The sequence below is a fragment of the Nannobrachium achirus genome (assembly GCF_963921795.1).
Source record: "Nannobrachium achirus genome assembly, chromosome: 7".
In the NCBI taxonomy this organism is placed as follows: domain Eukaryota; kingdom Metazoa; phylum Chordata; class Actinopteri; order Myctophiformes; family Myctophidae; genus Nannobrachium; species Nannobrachium achirus.
In genome coordinates, this window is record NC_137816.1 from 40,121,657 (window position 1) to 40,139,648 (window position 17,992).

Genomic DNA, 17,992 nt, shown 5'->3' on the forward strand with positions numbered 1-17,992 from the left:
AAGGCAGTTGAGCAAAAATATACAGCAGTAAAAGCAAACGACAAGTCACAAACACTACTAACTAAACTAAACATTTATTTATTACGTTTTTATTCTATTTTGTATTCTTTAGGTTAAACATCTAAAGCTCTATTCTGTGAGGTAAAAAAAAGCACAGGGTTAGGGTTAGGATATTAGGGTTAAGGTTACCAGTTACTTTGTAGATATTGATTACTATTACAAAACGTACATTATCCACTTCAGCCATATATTAATTCTGGCCATTTGAAAATAGCCGATCTACAAGCTCACAATGCGGACTCACATCGCAACACATTGTGGGCTTGTAGATCTGCTATTTTCCAAAGATGTTTGTACATTTGAAAACTTGAAATGGGACATTCTGCATAAGGAGTAGTTTTACTTTTGGTACCTTAAGTACATTTTTGATGCCAGTACTTTTGTAATTTTACTACTATGCTAAGAATCCAGGACTTCTAGCCTACTTGTAAAAGAGTAGGCCTAGGCTATTTCTACATTGCAGTAGGCCTATTGATACTTTGACTTAATTAAATTATTTTAGTACTTTTTCCACCACTGGAATAAATCACTTTGAATTGCCTTGCTGTTGAAGTAATGTACAAAATGAACTTGTCTTGCTTGGCTTTAGGCTACCACAAGGTGTGTGTGAGACTGTGTGTGAGCAACAGCAAGGGTCAGATCTCAGGATTTAGATAAGGGAATTACAACTAAGAGGCGTGGCCAGCAAGGCTAATTGGCCGTCCCACTTCACCACCACAAAACTTCATCAATAACAAACGCACGGCACATTGGGCACAATGCGTCAATGAATGAACCTGTCCGCACAGCTCAAGGTTGCAGAAGTCATTAAACAAGCCACAATGACAGGGAACCACTGGGGATACGGAGAGGAGAACGGTAACGGTTTGATCAATCCTACCTAGAATATGCAGATGTGGGTACTTTAGAGCTATTTGTTTTCTTTGCACTGTTTTACCTGATCATTTACCCTGATTGTTCACTGGGGGGTTCATGTCAAGTTACTGTGCCACATTCAAACAGCCGTGCATCATTCATTCATTCAAGCCTTTGTGGTTGTTGTAGGGTGCTGTAGATGTTAAATGTTAATGCGAGATTAGCCCGATTATCCTTAACAATCCGGTCGACCTACTTTTAGGATGTAGGCCTATTTATTTTCTGTGATAAATTCAAAGCTTATGGGCGAGGCATATTAGCTTATGGGCGAGGCATATTATCGTATTGGCTGACAATTGTCATTTATTTTATTGTATACAATTGTATATGCCTACAATAAAATGTTTGATTACTTATTATTTTTGTAATGACCAAATGTATACCTGCAGTCTTGATCATGGGTGCTTTGTTATATATTTGATGAGCAATTGACCTTGATGATTTCCTTTGAAACAGTAAACTGGATGATGTGGCATTACTAAACATCATCATTGATGCAGATGCTTCTCATTTCAAAGGTCCATCAGCATGGCACAAAAACTTCCCCATTGCCCAGGGAACACAGCAGTCTCCCATTGACATAGTCCCTGGTGAAGCTGTGCATGATGCCAACCTCACACCAGTGGTCCTGTCCTATGACCACTGCACCTCCATCAACATTGCCAATAATGGACATTCTGTAACGGTGGATTTTGATGATTCGGATGACAGATCAGGTGAGCAGAAATATGTAGGCCTATACTTTGTGTGTTGACAAGATGCAACTTTTGGCTGTCCTCTCCTCCACTTAATATGGTACCACTTAACACCACTTAATGGTTATTGCATTCCAAATCTTAAGTAAGACAGGCAATTTGTTACGCTATTTCTAATGTATTTGTTGCTTTATGACTTTAGTTGATATTGGCTTTTGTATTCTCTCAGATTTAACAAATTCCTTGAAAATCTCAAATCTTTTTATCTGTCTGCCCATGCATGTGACAATTTGCACATCACCTTTCATATTTAGGCATAATACTACTGAAAGCCGTCTACAATGCACAACATGGTGCTAGTCCCCCTATGGATGGATTATGGATTAGGGGCGTTTTACACAGTGGTTGACAAAGGTCACATGTTTGGGATGCATGCTTACGTAGGCTACTATAGACCTGGGCTGGTGGAGGGCTTAGATTAACCTCACATCAAATCAGTGAAGTTTAAGTTCTACAGCAGGGGTCTTCAATAGGGGGTCCGGGATCCCTAGGGGGTCCTCAGAGTTACTACAGGGGGTCCTCCAAATCTTCCAATCCTTTTTATATTAACAACTTGAACCCTATAGTGTCCATTATTCTGAGAACTGTTGCCAAAAATATCAGATCTACAAGCTCACAACGGCTCGCAGCGCCAGGCGTTGTGAGCTTGTAGATCGGCTATTTTCGGCAAAGAGGTTTGGTGTAGAGGGGAAAAAGAGCAGACTAAGTACAGAGTAAAAGGTTAAGTTTATTAGGTAATGATGGCTCAAGTGGTTAAATATCTGAAAACACAAATTGACATGAATCCAAAATACAGCATGATTGTGCTGTAAAACAATTAAACTATATGTTGTTATGGGGGTCCCTGCTTCATCTTTCTCTCTCAACTAAGGGGTCCTTAGCCTGAAAATGTTGAAGACCCCTGGTCTACAGAATATCTGTCTGAAAGGTGGGATTAGCGTTTAGCAGTGTAAATTTAGAAGGCACAAAGTGCATGTGCATAACCCACCCTAATCAAAGGGTAAAGATAACCCTCTGATTATGATGGAGGAAAGTGAAGGCGGCAGTTAACTCTATGAGAGTGTGTCTGCTGGGACAGATATATATAATAACATGAGGTGATCTCCATGGTTGTTATGATCCTATTTGCCCTTATCACTGGGTGGATCCATGCGTAGCACCCAGTCATTACCATCAATGATAAGCCCTGAAATGTGAGGCTGTTTGGCTAAGACACTTGTCGCTGAGTGAGCAAATTGTCATTCACTGTCTAAAACTCGTGGTAGAAGTATTTTACTTCAGTAAAATTATAAATACCCTGACACTCTGTGACTCAAGTACTTCACCGACATTTCCTCTTCAGTAAAGACTACTAGGTTGATGTAATAATGATAGCCAGATAGACTGTATATTCTTAGCTTGCCCACAAAATACATACATGGGTAACGTAGGAACACTGAGAGAGGCTGAACCAGGCAGAAAGCAGAGTGTCTCTGGACTATTATAGGCCTACCCATCAATAATGAACTGAAATGGACCGGCATCAAATAAGTGACCGTGTGGCTTAAAGGAGTAGTTCACCTCCAAAATGACTTTTTTCTATTGATTATTCACGCCACGGAGACTTCAGTTCAATAATATTTTTTGGCTTTTGTCGCATTCCTAAGACAACATTTTGATTAGAGTAAATTTACCCCCATTGATTCTGGATGGGGACCTGAATCCATTTGGGTCTCCATCCAGAATCAATGGGGTTAAAATTATTGTGATCACATTTTTGTCTTAGGAATGCGACAAAAACCTAAAAATATTATTGAACTCAAGTCTCCATGGCGTGAATAATCAATAGAAAAAAAGTCACTTTGGGGGTGAACTACTCCTTTATAGGTTCAAGTACTACAAAATAAGTAGCACGGAGAAGAATAAGCATTTGTCACAGTCGCTAACAGGCTTCTGCACCCCTTCCTGACATTTCACCAGGGTATTTGAGGAAAAAAACTCTGACTGGTGATAAGTCATTGTATCATGTATGAGAGACTGTCTAGCCTACAATGCTGCCTCAATTATGATTAATCTAACCTATGGTCGCAGTTTAGTATGTGAACGGTCACAGCTTGTCCGTATGTATCATAAGTCATTGTATCATGTATGAGAGACTGTCTAGCCTACAATGCTGCCTCGATTATGATTATTTATATATTTAAAAAGTCCAATAGATTTTTCATAATCGACTAAATTGATTAGTCTGATTAAACACTTAGCCTTGTATTATACTTCGTTTGCATTGTTTGCACTTTAATTGCATACAGAAATAGCCCATCTACAAGCTCACAACATGTTGCATCGCTGTGAGCTAGAATACCTTTTTATAATGGTTAAAAATCATATTCGATTAATATATACAAGTCAATTATTAGTTCTTCTTATATCTATATTTTCGGTTAATTGCCCAGCCCTACTTGCTGGGTTTAAATAGTTATGGAGTCTGCACAGTGGTGATGCTGAAAAAGCTCTGCTGTATGTTATTGCGTCATTAACATTTTGATTTATTCAGACGTTGAAGACCCCTGATATATCCCATATAATAATTGATACGAAATATACTGCAAGTGCCCTTCTTCCATAGATTCAGCATACCTTGCTGTAGCTCTGGAGTAAGCTTTCAACTGTCCACTGATACCTTTGGTTTGATGAGGGGCGAAACAGTTTTTGTTATTTTTGGACCAGACGGCGGGGTGTTCCGGTTTTGCCAAGGAATACGGAGGTAGAGGAACATAGCGTTAGGGAGAACTCCACTAACGCTATGGACCAGAGCTAACCTTGCTGGAGGAATTAACAGAGAAACCTCAGTGGGCTGAATGGAGATGAGCTGGCGGGCTAGCAGTTTAATAATTTCCATCCTCTGTCTTTCCTGTCAATATGTTTTTTAGACACCAGTGTCTTTTGTTTGAGATTCTGAATTCCCCTTGACTCCCCGTTCCCATCTTGAAACAAGTCCAATGACTCTGATTAGTCTAGGACTCAACCCTAGACTAATAACTCACCAAACTCTAACCCTGTGTATGCACCAGGAGTCTGTGCAGATGTTGGTAATTTGTGAATACCAATACTTTATTTTGTGAAAGAAACTATAACAATTTAAAATCATCCTTAACCCATATATTAAATTCATTATTTCCATGGACTTCATTCATTACCATACTGCCCTGGCATTTGGCATGTGTGCCCTCAAACATTGACAACACCAAAGGACGAGTAGCTGAGTGGTTAGTGAGCCTGCCTGGGGAACCAGATTGTCGCAGGTACGATTCCAGTCCAGGCCAGGCAGCAATATGTCGAAGTGTCCCTGAGCAAGACACCTAACCCCTCCATGCTCCTCTTTGGGCAGCACTAAGCTGGGTTAAGCTGAAACTGAAGTTCCCCCTTGGAATATGCTAGGGGTGTGTGTTAAAAAACACAATAATGTGCACTTTAGTTTTATTACAATACACCACACAGGGCAATACAGCTGAAATGAAATTACCTTTGTAAAAGGAACTAAATGAAATGTAGGTTTTGACAAAGATCGGACTGTCTCAAACTGAAGCTTGTGCCAGAGAATTTCTACTGACTGGCTGGCATATGTGTCTGTCCACTTATAATATGTCTCTGCTTAGTGCTTAGATAGTGTAGTCCACACACAGGGTTGTCTGTGAGTGTGTGCCTGCCCCACAATTTTAGTATATTAAGCTGTCTGGGACTCTAAGTGATACCATCCTTATAAGATGCTTAGTGTTCATTCATTGTGGGGAATTGTCCCCACAAGTATTGTATAACCAGAGAAATCAACAACCTTGTGTTGTTTTAGGGTTGGGAATCTGAGGTTAGTTTAGGTGATGTTGTGGTTACAGACAGCATTAGGTACAGTAATATGCTGTCAGCCGAGTCACTGTGACAAAGGTCCTTTGTCAATAAGGACCATTGACCTCTAATGAATGGCGCATGGGCACATGACATAATCATGATGATGCCCTGCTGTGTTGGCTGACTTGAGACTTACTACAGAGAAGAGAGAGAATGAGGTCAAGTTAGATCAACAAAAAATGATTCCCGAGCTCCGCCCTGGCTGCGGCTCACCACTCCAAGAGATCCAGTGTCCAGTGTAGTGGAGGCACCGCAGATCTCTCGCTGTTATATGAATATTGGTGACCGGAATTTAATCCTTTGATGCAGCGATTGTTTCGCCAAATACTGTAGAAGTAAAAAAAAAAAAAAAAAAAAAAGCATGCTGTCCAAAGAGGAAAGCAGGCTACCTGAAATGTTTCTATATGTCTGTGGTGCTCAAACCTTTTTCTTGTGAAGAAACCCCAAAATTATATGTATTTGGCCTCGGACCCCCATCTCAAAATATTCAGTTCCAGGGACCCCCCAGAAGCAGAATTTGAGTCACAAATGTTTGCTGTGCCCGGGTAGCTCAGTCGGTAGACCTCTCGCCTTTGCACCACAAGGTCATGGGTTCGGCAAGTACTGGGAGCTGATGGTAGGTGTGGCGCTCCACCTCAGCAGTCCATCTCCCAGGGGTCTAGCGCATTATAACGGGGACAGACTCCTGCGTGTTACCGGCTGATACCGACACTAAGCCACGCCCGACATACTTAAAAAATATATTCAAATATTTGCACACATTTTCACGACTTTTCAAAAATAGCAGATCTACAAGCTCACAGCACCGTGCTGTGAGCTTGTATATCTGCTATTTTTCAATAGATAAAGTATGAAATAATGACGGCTCCTCCACCTTGGGCCCTGGTAATTCAGTCCCACTCCCCCCCCCCCTTGTGACGCCCCTGTCTTTGTTTTGCACCTCCGTTCTTGCACAAAAGTTTGTTCCTGGAACATAGACATTATGAGGCATTGTTGAATTAATTTAATTATTATTATAACCTTTCTTTAACCAGTAAAACCACATTGAGACTGATACATCGTTCAAGTTGCTGAGGTCAGACCTGTCATTCATTCCCTGTAATAAAAAATGGAATACAGGTTAAACTATATTTAATGGCAATGCTTTTAATGTCCCCACAATGGGGGTGTGTGTGTGTGTGTGTGTGTGTGTGTGTGTGTGTGTGTGTGTGTGTGTGTGTGTGTGTGTGTGTGTGTGTGTGTGTGTGTGTGTGTGTGTGTGTGTGTGTGTGTGTGTGTGTGTGTGTGTGTGTGTGTGTGTGTGTGTGTGTGTGTGTGTGTGTGTGTGTGTGCGCGCGCAGTGATTAAAGGTGGTCCTCTTGACAACGCCTACAGACTGAAGCAGTTCCACTTCCACTGGGGTGGAAAGGGTTGTCACGGCTCTGAGCACACCGTAGCCGGGAAGAGTTATTCTTCTGAGGTCAGTTTAAAAGGTTTGAGTCACAGTGAGTTTGTATCTAGGCCTATGTGTTTGACAGAAGTCACATGTATGCAATGAGAACAATGCAAAGTCCACTGCCAATGAAGACAAGGCAAAATGTACTGTCATTTATACTACCTTGATTGTGATCTCCCACAAATCAGCCCATCCATTGAGTTACATTTCTTAGAGACAGACATGTACACAATTACACATACATATGCAAAAAACAAATGTTTACATATATAAGCCGCACCTGACTATAAACCGCAGGTGTCCTTCCTGCTAGAGCGCCCCTGGTGGCCGTTAGCTGTAAAAATCTCTATATAAATCCTTGTTAAAGACCATTGTAAAACTAACTAACTGTAGATCGTTATATAAGCAGCACCGTTGTATAAGCCGCAGGGTTCAAAACATGGGAAAAAAGCCGCGGCTTATAGTCCGGCAATTACGGTACCATCATGGATCAATAAAGACTAAAGACTATCTATACAAAACTGATTAAACTCCCACATATAAAAAACATGGTGCCCTTTGTCATAGGTACTTGAGCAAAGTATGGTATTGTAGCTCATTACATATTCTTAAATTATTCTTGGACACTTGATGTACAATAGATTAAGAAGAAGAATAATGTAGCTAATTGTCTCCACCAGCCAAAGGCTGAGGGAGAGTATGTTTTCCCCTCCGTCCGTCCGTCCGTCCGTGCGTCCGTCCGTCCGTGCGTGCGTGCGTCCTCGCAGTTTGTGAGCACCTAATCTCAGTTGCCGTTGGCCCGGACGCTGCCAAAGTGAGCACACACACTCCCTGGATGTCAATCTAGAACCTCTGCCCTAAATTTTTCAAATGGGCCTTTTCTAGCGCCACCTAGTGGCCCCGTACGTCCGTGCGTGCGTCCTCGCAGTTTGTGAGCACCTAATCTCAGTCGCCGTTGGCCCGGACGCTGCCAAAGTGAGCACACACACCCCCTGGATGTCAATCTAGAACCTCTGCCCTAAATTTTTCAAATGGGCCTTTTCTAGCGCCACCTAGTGGCCGATGTTCGCAAAACACATTTCTGTGCACTACTCTTACAGATTTTGTCCAAAAATCCTACAAATCGGTAGGCAGTATCTCGACAGTCATGTGATCGACACGGATCTGTCCGATTTTGCATATTCCATCCTGATTGGCTAAGGTTGGCTTCCAAAGTTTGCAGGCGTGCGTGCGTCCTCGCAGTTTGTGAGCACCTAATCTCAGTCGCCGTTGGCCCGGACGCTGCCAAAGTGAGCACACACACTCCCTGGATGTCAATCTAGAACCTCTGCCCTAAATCTTTCAAATGGGCCTTTTCTAGCGCCACCTAGTGGCCGATGTTCGCAAAACACATTTCTGTGCACTACTCTTACAGATTTTGTCCAAAAATCCTACAAATCGGTAGGCAGTATCTCGACAGTCATGTGATCGACACGGATCTGTCCGATTTTGCATATTTCATCCTGATTGGCTAAGGTTGGCTTCCAAAGTTTGCAGGATTTGGCCGTTTTGAACAAAATGCCTCAAATCACAAACGCAAAGTGCAATTATCATGAAATCGCGCACACACGTTCCCACTAGGCCGAGGAAGAAATGCCACTTAATTTTTTTTTAAATCAGCCTCATGGTGGCGCTATAACAGGCCGATTTGTGGTTTTACCTATAACTCCACCGATCAGTTTCAAACTTTGTAAACGCACTCCCTAGAGGCTAAGGATAAACCATTGCCCTGCATTTTTCACATCAGCCTCTTATAGCGCCACCTTTGGGCCGACTTATGTAAAACACATTTTTGGATATTACTCCTTGAGATTTTATCCAAAAATCATGCAAATCGGTACACAGTATCTCTATAGTCATGTGATCAAGTCCGATCCGTCTGATATTTCATATTCCATCCTGATTGGCTAACATTGGCTTCCAAAGTTTGCAGGATTGCTCCGTTTTTGAACAAAATGCCTCAAATCATCAACGCAGCTTGCGATTACCGTGACATTTGCTACACATATTCCCACTAGGTCAAGGAACAAATGCTACCTTTTTAACATTGGCCCGCCATCAGCAGGTAGACTTTACCAAAACACATTTTTGGAACATAATGCTTCAAATCATGCATGCAGCGTCCGATTGCCATGAAAGATCTAAGGTGAAGAACATATGCCACCCTTTTTACATTGGCCTATTATACAGTAGCACCACCAGGACGCACAGCCTGGTGGAGACCTGTGCTCGGAAGAGCACTGCTTCTAGTTTGTAACTACATCCTTTTCTTCCTTTGTTCCCATTATTCACAGCTTCATCTGGTACACTGGAATGCAGCAAAGTACAAGTCATTTGGGGAGGCAGTGTCAGCCCCTGATGGTCTTGCTGTCCTTGGCATCTTTTTAGAGGTAAGAGGTTCATCTCTATGGCATCCCAAATATTATCTGTGTCCTACTTCCTGCATCCATCTCCACTCTGTGACGCAGTTGTGAGTATGTAGATGGAGATTGGGCAAAGCATTGACCGGTGTATATTTTTCAATTAAACAAAAGGGGGGGGGGGGGGAAATCACTGGTAAAATTGTCATAATAACCATTCCAAATAGATCTGTGTAAACACTATTAAAAAAAAAAAAGATGTGCTGCTAATTACACCTTATAGAGTTAACAGCCGCTGGTTTATATCATATGTTACTACTATGGGCTGCTAATTTAGGTTAAAACAAACCATTCGTTTTCTGGTCTGTAAAACAAGCTGTTATCAATAGACTTTGAAATGCAATTAATTATTATACAAGTACAGAATAAAAACACTGGTATTTTACTGTTAGACAGGAGATGAACACAGATGGCTCCACAAGATAACAGATGCATTGTACATGGTTAAGTTCAAGGTGAGTGAGCTTTTAATCTCATATTTTTATTACCATGCCTATTGTTACGAGCAACTCTATTGCGTATGATCAACTTTATCGCATGCGCATAAAGCTTTTATTGTTTTTCCACCACAGGGGAGTGTCGCAGACTTCAAAGGCTTCAACCCGAAGTGCCTCCTACCCAGCAGCCCTCACTACTGGACCTATGCAGGGTCACTGACCACACCCCCGCTCTATGAGAGTGTCACCTGGATTGTCCTGAAGGAACCGATCATGGTGTCTGAAAAACAGGTCAGTGAGTGTCAATTTGTCTGCAATGAAGATGCAGAACATTTTTGGTGGGCATTTTAAGACATTATTTGACAGAGACAGGAAATGTGGAGAGAACAGGGGAATGATGACAAATGGTCCGCCGACCGGGAATCGAACTGGGTACTCGCTAGAGCTGTCAGAATGAAATTTGTTTTCCGACTACAATTCGAATATTAAAGAAATGGATTAGAGTCGAATACTTCAATTACTAATCGAAATGTAAAAAAAATAATAATAATAAAGTAAAAAAAAAAATATGCCACAGCATTTTGTCTGTGTGTGAGACACCCGACACCACCGTTTGCATCGCTGCAGTCCGGAGCCCTCTCCTCTGCCCTCTCCTCTCCTTTCTTCATAGTAAAAAAAAGAAGTAAAGTAAAAACATACATTTTATATATTATACAAAATATTCAACTATTTTGGAAAAATTATGAAAACGAATGAATGAAATTCGAATGGGATTTTAGAGGCAAACTGACTGCTCTAGTACTCGCTGACAAGGGCATTCTATGCCCATGTGTCATGATGAAGCATTCTTGCAGCTTATGAAAAGCAAAAGAAAGATTTAGTCATGAAGAAGTCACCCAACATGTATTTCCTGAGTGTCCTATCCTTTGAGTAGGGCTTGACAATATGGCGATATGATATTGTGATATAAGGCTAGATCTTTGGGATGTTGGATATCGTGATATAAGGCATGTCTTTTCCTGTTTTTAATGTCTTAAGCCCTTTTTTTATACTTGAAAAATGGTTAAACGCGTCACAAGGCGGTATGTTGTGAGCTTGTAGATCAGTCTTTTATGTTTACAATCACAATACGACAGTATTGTCAAAATATAAATATTTAATTGTGTCCGTCCATATCTCCCAGCCCTATCTGCAGTGATTTGCTTGTGTGGATGAACTGAAGTATGTGAATGTGAAACCTTCTCTCTGTAGTCTGTAGAAAACAGATGATCTATAGAAAGCCATACATATTTATATACTATTTGAAACCAATCACTGCTCTTTGTAAACTATTCTCAGTTTCCTATATTCTCCATATTTCAATCTATGGACAACTGAAACATTCCTGAACATTCTGTGAGAGATCAGAGATGGTAAAAGACAGTATGGTGGAAGTTCTGGCATCCTTTTAAGCAGCCCTTTCCACACTGCTGACCAGAACTATACTCTCTAGACCTTAACTATACAAACACCACACCTACATTTAGGCTCACACTTGACTTAACCCACAGTATCTCACCCCAAATCTCAACCTCCCACAATCTCAACCGCAAAATAATGGCATGTGTTGAAATGGCCCACTCAGCTGTTCAGAAAACACAGTTGTTCAAATGATGATAAAATAAAGGGATGACAGACTATCCTGGTTTGAAAGAGCCTCATCAGCAGGTCAGAAATGTCATTATGTCAGCATAACAACAACCCATATCTGGAGCTAACAATGGTGTAGAACTACTTTCTACCATACCCATCATGTCTACTTAGGAGCTCAGTTGACTACAGGCTACTTTTTGGTATTTTCAGAGAGCGCATCTCTGGCACTGATGTGCTAACTGCTAAGACAGGGGTTTACAACTGATTTTGACCTAGGAACCACCATCCTGACGAAGAGCAACCTGTTAGGTGGGTCCATCATAGACCCACCCGATCCTGGAGTCAGCCCAAGTCCTCAAAATATTATTATTCACATGCAAACAAGAAAGAAGAGTAGCAAGTAAAAGTTATTATTATTATTTTCTGAATGCATGGCCAGGGACCACCTGCAATACCTCCGCAGACCTCTGGTTGAAAGCCCATGTGCTAAGCCATTGGCCATATTCACATGGTGGCCACGGGCCACAGTTAATCTTATTACCTACTTAAACTAACTAACACCCAACTTTCAAGCGATACCCTGGCTTCCTCACCTTGTTGTTCAGACGTCCTCTCATATGCCCACCCACCAAGTCTTCCAGAGACAAAATGAACAAATTATATTAAAAAAAGGAAATATTTTGATTTGTACTGTCTGCACTATAATGTTTCTTTTAGTATTTTTCATAATGAATAATGAACAAAACAAACAGAAGAATATCTAATACATATTAATCTGGGGGTCCTTGATATGATAAATTGTGGGAACCGCTGGTTTAAAAAACATTAGAAAGCAAGCCCAAATAAGCAACTACACAAAAAAAACGAATTTCTTATTATAAGCAGACATGGCAACACTGGTAAACTGGAAACTCATTATGATATGGGGCTCCCCACCATAGATAAATCAAATAAAAACCTCATTCACTGCTGCAGCTCATTGGAGCGACCTGTAAAAGCGGAAGGGCGGAAGTGCGGAAAGCACGCTGCTACTCAAAAGTGACTCACTGGGACTTGTCAGAATCTAGGGTGCCCTCATTGTCTCTGCCAGGCCGAACGGCATGGCCAAGACTGTTTTGCACCCTGTCTGTCCGTCCGTCTGTCTGTGTGCCCGTCTGTGAACAGCTAATCTCTGGCACCATTACCACGATGGCAGCGAAACGGGGGGTGCTCTCCATTCCGACATGTCTCCACTCCGACAGTGACTTCTTATTGTCGGAGTGGCAACACTTCCATAGAGGTTAGGTTTAGGGTTAGGGTTAGGGATAGGGATAGGGTTAGTGTCGGAATGGAGACATGTCGGAAAGGAGACATGTCGGAATGGAGACATGCACTCCAGCGAAACTTCCTGGATACCAGAGCAGAACCTCTTCCCAAGTTTTTCACATGGGCCTATTATAGCGCCACCAGGAGGCGGATTTGTGCAAAACACATTTTTAAACAGTACTACAGCTTTTATCCAAATATCACACAAATCGGTACACATGATCTCTATATTCATGTGATCAAGAAGTTTCATATTCCATCCGGATTGGCTAAGGTTGACATCTAAAGTTTGCAGGAGTGGCCTGTTTTGAAGAAAATGCCACAAATCATGAACGCTGTGTACGATTGCGGTGAAAGTGTGCACGCACAATTCCACTAGGCAGAGGAAAAAATGCCACTTGAAAATTCTTCAAATCAGCCTTATGGTGGTGCTATAACAGGCCGAGTCGCGTCTTGACCTATAACTGCACCAATCTGCGTAAAACTTTGTATGCACACTCCCTGGAGGCCAAGGAAAAACGTCTGGCCTGCATATTTCTAATCTGCCTTTTATAACACCACCAGGAGGCTGACTTGTTAGTCCTTCAGATTTTATATAAATCGGTACACATGATATTTGTGGTCATGTGATGAAGACAGATCACGTCGATGATCACTCAATACCAGACAATGCACGCCTACAACAAACATTTCTGACCTGGCGTAGACCTGTGCTCGGAAGAGCACTTTTCGAGTTCCTATAGGCGAACATTCCCTGGGTTACGAAAAGACTCGTCCACCCCTTCCTCTGATTGGCCCACCTAGATCACGCTGGGCCTACCGAATGTCCCCTTCTGTGACACACGCCAAAATGGCGCCTGTGATACAGACGCCTCAGAGCCGGAGAAGGCCTCAGCGCCTGTGATACAGACGCCTCAGAGCCGGAGGAGGCGTCTACCTTTTTATGTCTATGCTCCCCACCCACCTACTCTCCTACTTGTGGGTGTGGCCAAGAATAAGGTGAATAACTGACAACATCTTTTGGTTATATACATTTGAATGGCCAATGGCCAAATCCTGAATGGATTTGAATTTATCAATCACATGTGTACTGTTTACTGCTGATCTTGGTAATACAGCGTTGCCATTTGTACTTTTGTTTATATTGTCGCTGCAATCCTGCAACCTATTGGGAGGCATGCAGTGATTGGCCCACCCTAGCTTAACTCAATTCAACCAATTATCATCTTGACCACAGCTTATTTTTTCAGATTTACACAGGGTTCTACGGTGCTTTATTGTGTTGCCAGAAAGAGTGAGAAAGTGGACACTGGACAGGCAATCGAGTGAAGGAAGAGAAGGTACAAATGAAACGGTTGAGAGCAATCAAGCAGAGTGCACTGCAGGCATGCGAGAACACAGAGAATTCTCAAACTGCTTTGTGCAAAAACGCTTAAATTGTTATATTGGTTGCTCAGTCTCACAACGCCCTAGGTGACTGCCTATCTCGTCTGTGCCTTGGGCCAGCTCTGCTCTTTGTCCATCTTTCTCTTCATGTTTGTCCATTGGGAATAGGACGTTTTAATTACAGAGTCACTGTCTGCATACCCATGTCCCTGGCGTGCCTTGGGATGGGGGTGGGGAGTAAGCTAGGCGACTGGGCACACAACCTAGGACTCCAGGGCTGAAGCCTTTGATCCCCTCCAGCTGATTATCCTGATGGATGGATGACTGAATGGGTAAAAGTGTTTTGCAGGGGTTTAATTGAGAAATGCTTCCAAGAACACTCAGCAGGGGAAAGCCTTTATATAACGGAGTTGTTTTTTGATTTTTCAGTCTACACACAACATTGGATTCTAAAAGGGGAATGCTACAACTGTTGCAGACTTTTTGGAGGCATAAGGGGAACCACACTTTGATGCTTATACATTTTTGTCTCCTAACACAGATGGGCAAGTTCCGAATGCTCCTGCTTAATGGTGAGGAGGAGGATCAGAGGATGCGGATGGAGAACAACTTCAGGCCCCCTCAGCCATTGAAAGGCAGGACGGTGCGTGCCTCATTCAAGTAACCTGACCATGTGTACTGGGGACTTTTAGAAAACACATGAGTGCATTCACAAAATGTGACTGTACTTCTGACCTTAAGGTAGCCTATCCTGGCCCGGGATTGCTGATTCTGTAAATGGAAGAAAGGGAAAACGTGAAGTATAATTCTCATCACTGCCATTATATTGACATGCATTACCCTGTACAGGTCACACACTTTAACACTCAAGTGCAGAAATCAAAGCTTTTGAATCAGTCCTGATTGGTCACCCTCCCCTTCCCTCCCTTCCCCTCCCCTCCTCCAAAGTGTTTCTAAGATGACAACAGTTGCTATGCTATGCAATGTGCTATTGCCTTTTGGCCACACTTCAGATCTGGCTAGTTAGATCTTCCAGCACAGTGGTTCTCAGAGTGGGATCCTCAGGGGGGTTTCCAGGGGGTCCCCAGCAAAATGTGTTAATTTCATATAGCATCAAAATCATTTTAACTCAAATTTTGTATGGGGGTTCCTGGCACAACATATGTGTGTGTATGGGGGTCCGCGGCCAAATACAGAACATGTCCTTCACATGAAAAGTTTTGAGAAACACTACCCTAGCACAGCTGCTGGACAATAGCCCTGTCTGTCGGCGAGGGGTCTCGCTACATCCAGAGACCAAGACCTCTCCCTCCTTGCTTGATCCCGGTTGATCCTTAGTTTATCCAGCCTATTGCTGGTGGATTCCCGATCCTAGTGGCTGCAGATCCCCTCCACTCCCAACAATCCCCAACTGGAGGTGGGATGGGATTAGTGCGGTGGCTGCCTAAGCTCCTCTACTAGCCCCATGGTGGAGAGTAGAGGCTGGGAGAGGCTGACTGGATCAGTGTTTCTCTTTTTATTGTTTTAGCATTCGTTACCTTTAGAACAACAGAAAGGCAGTGTTTACTTTGTGTCAGTGAATTCAGCATTATCTTGAAGAAAACATACACACACACACACACACACACACACACACACACACACACACACACACACACACACACACACCCTCTGCAGACTGTTATGTGACCTTCTTTTTAATTTAATTTTATGTCTATTCAGTGAGGGAATACAGCTGTCTAAATATGTGGTTTCAGATTTCTTGGCCCAGTTCTCAGTGTTATTTCAACTCCGAGAGGGTACAAATGGACCCTTCGGTACACATTTGTACACACTCGGTTATAATTGGTTAGGTTAACACTGAGGATTTTTACTGTGTAATGCACTGGCAGGTATCAGAGGGTGAAACAGATGGTAATCATTGGCTCACCACTATAGATGCAGTTGTAGATGGATGGCTCTCCGCCCCCTTTGTATTTCCTAATGGAAGCCCTGGCGTCTTGATTTATGAGTTGTAGCGTATCTACATAATGCTGTTCCTTATTTAGACCGGCTTGGATTGTGTGGCCTCAAAGATTGGAAGGGGGAAACGTACTTTACATAATTATGAGCTCTTAGTGAAATGCAATGTACAAATGAACCTCACAAATTTTGTTTGGTGGTTAAAAAGACAGTATTTTGTTGTAAAATGATATGTCTGAATAAAATAAAATATTTAAATGGATTGGACTTGGAAGTGCTCAAAACATTTTCTTCAGCTGAAGGTGCCTGAAAGCTGTATTCTATACAGTTAAAGAATAGATATCATGCATTGCTTAACACACTACTATACTAATACATCTTACTCATTGCTGCCACCTTGTGGGACTAAACAGAACTGAATCAAACTTAAAGACTCCCTGGCCCCTTTTCCACAGAGCTTGAACAGGTTCAGTTATATTGAACCAGTTCAGAGTGTTTCCACTGAAAATGAATTGGTTAAGAACCTAAAAGTTAGTTCGAACTGGAACCAAAAAATGGCCACCATGAAAGCACCAAGGTTCCTCTAAGAATCTAAAACAGAACCAGTTCTAGAACCAAAGTTGTTTTGGTGGAAAAGGTGTTTTGATTTAGTATTTTGGATAACACAACATGTAGTCCTGTCTTAGTCTTCTGAAATTGTTTTAGTCTAGTCTTTATCGACTAAATATCAAAATATTTTAGTCTTAGTCTTAGTCTTTTGGGATTAGTCTTTAGTCTTCGTCTTTTGGGCTAAATATAACCACATAACTCTGAACAAGTCATTGTCTTCTACTGCCTGTTAATTGGTGAAACTAAACCATACATAAAAGATGTATTTGGCTTTCATTTCATTGCAGTTACATACCAGTGTTATTTTTTTACAGCCATTAGTCTTAGTCTTTTGAATAAATAATAGTCTTAGTCTTAGTCTTCTGAAATATTTTTAGTCTAGTCTAGTCTTATCGAAACCATATCAATCTTGTAGTCATTTAGTCTTAGGCCATGGCTACACGGAGCTGGATATTTCATAAATCCTGTTTTTCAGATATCCACATAGAAAAATATCTAGGTCCACACGACAAAGATATCTAGGTCTAACAAGCACACACACAGTAAAGTCTTCAGAGATATCCGGGTTCCATGTCGACACGGATCCAGTGAATCGGATATTTTTCAATGTCTTCACTTATTTATCCGGTTTAAAAAATATCCAGCTTCGCAGCCGAAATATCCAGCTTCGTGTGGCTGCAAGCCCCAACAGCACAAAAAAATGTCTAGCTTCAGAAATATCCAGCTCCGTGTAGCCATGGCCTAGTCTTAGTTGACAAAATTAACACTGGGTGAAAAAGGGCCCCCTGTGAGCACGCTACTGGAGCTCGCTACTATCCATCAGATCTAGTTTGGGCTCAAAATGTTCCTGAGAAGTTCTGTGGTGGTTTGATTGTAGAGGGGCATAGTCCTAGATGTCAACAAGAGTGGTTTAATTCTATTATCTGTCTAATGCACAGTATTTCAAAAGGGTGCTAGTACAACTTCACTTCCTTTGTTCAAGTTGGAATAATTGACCCTTGGACTGTGTGTCTGTGTTTCCAAAGGTGTCATTCAAGGGAAATTATTAAACTCTCTCTCACTGGTCAGAAGCAGTACCAGGCTTAGCTCAAGGTAATCAGTACCTAGCCAGTAGCCCGGGGGGCAGAGGGAATCAGAGTAGGTAGGTGGACTGTG

At 42.0% G+C, this 17,992-nt stretch overlaps 1 protein-coding gene across 2 annotated transcripts; it reads left to right on the plus strand.

The window, feature by feature from the left end:
• Window positions 1-881: 881 nt before the first annotated feature.
• On the plus strand, window positions 882-14,930 carry ca7 (carbonic anhydrase VII; the record flags this gene model as incomplete). 2 transcript variants are annotated; one of them, XM_080729801.1, is made up of 7 exons in its annotated part: window positions 882-918; window positions 1,494-1,724; window positions 6,953-7,071; window positions 9,381-9,476; window positions 9,899-9,961; window positions 10,079-10,234; window positions 14,808-14,930. In XM_080729801.1, 7 exons carry the CDS (start codon window positions 882-884, stop codon window positions 14,928-14,930), a joined length of 825 nt encoding a protein of 274 aa, XP_080585927.1. The 2 variants fall into 2 exon arrangements, with proteins under 2 accessions (XP_080585927.1, XP_080585928.1); XM_080729802.1 differs by having other exon boundaries at window positions 1,494-1,691.
• Between the last annotated feature and the right edge of the window lie 3,062 nt (window positions 14,931-17,992).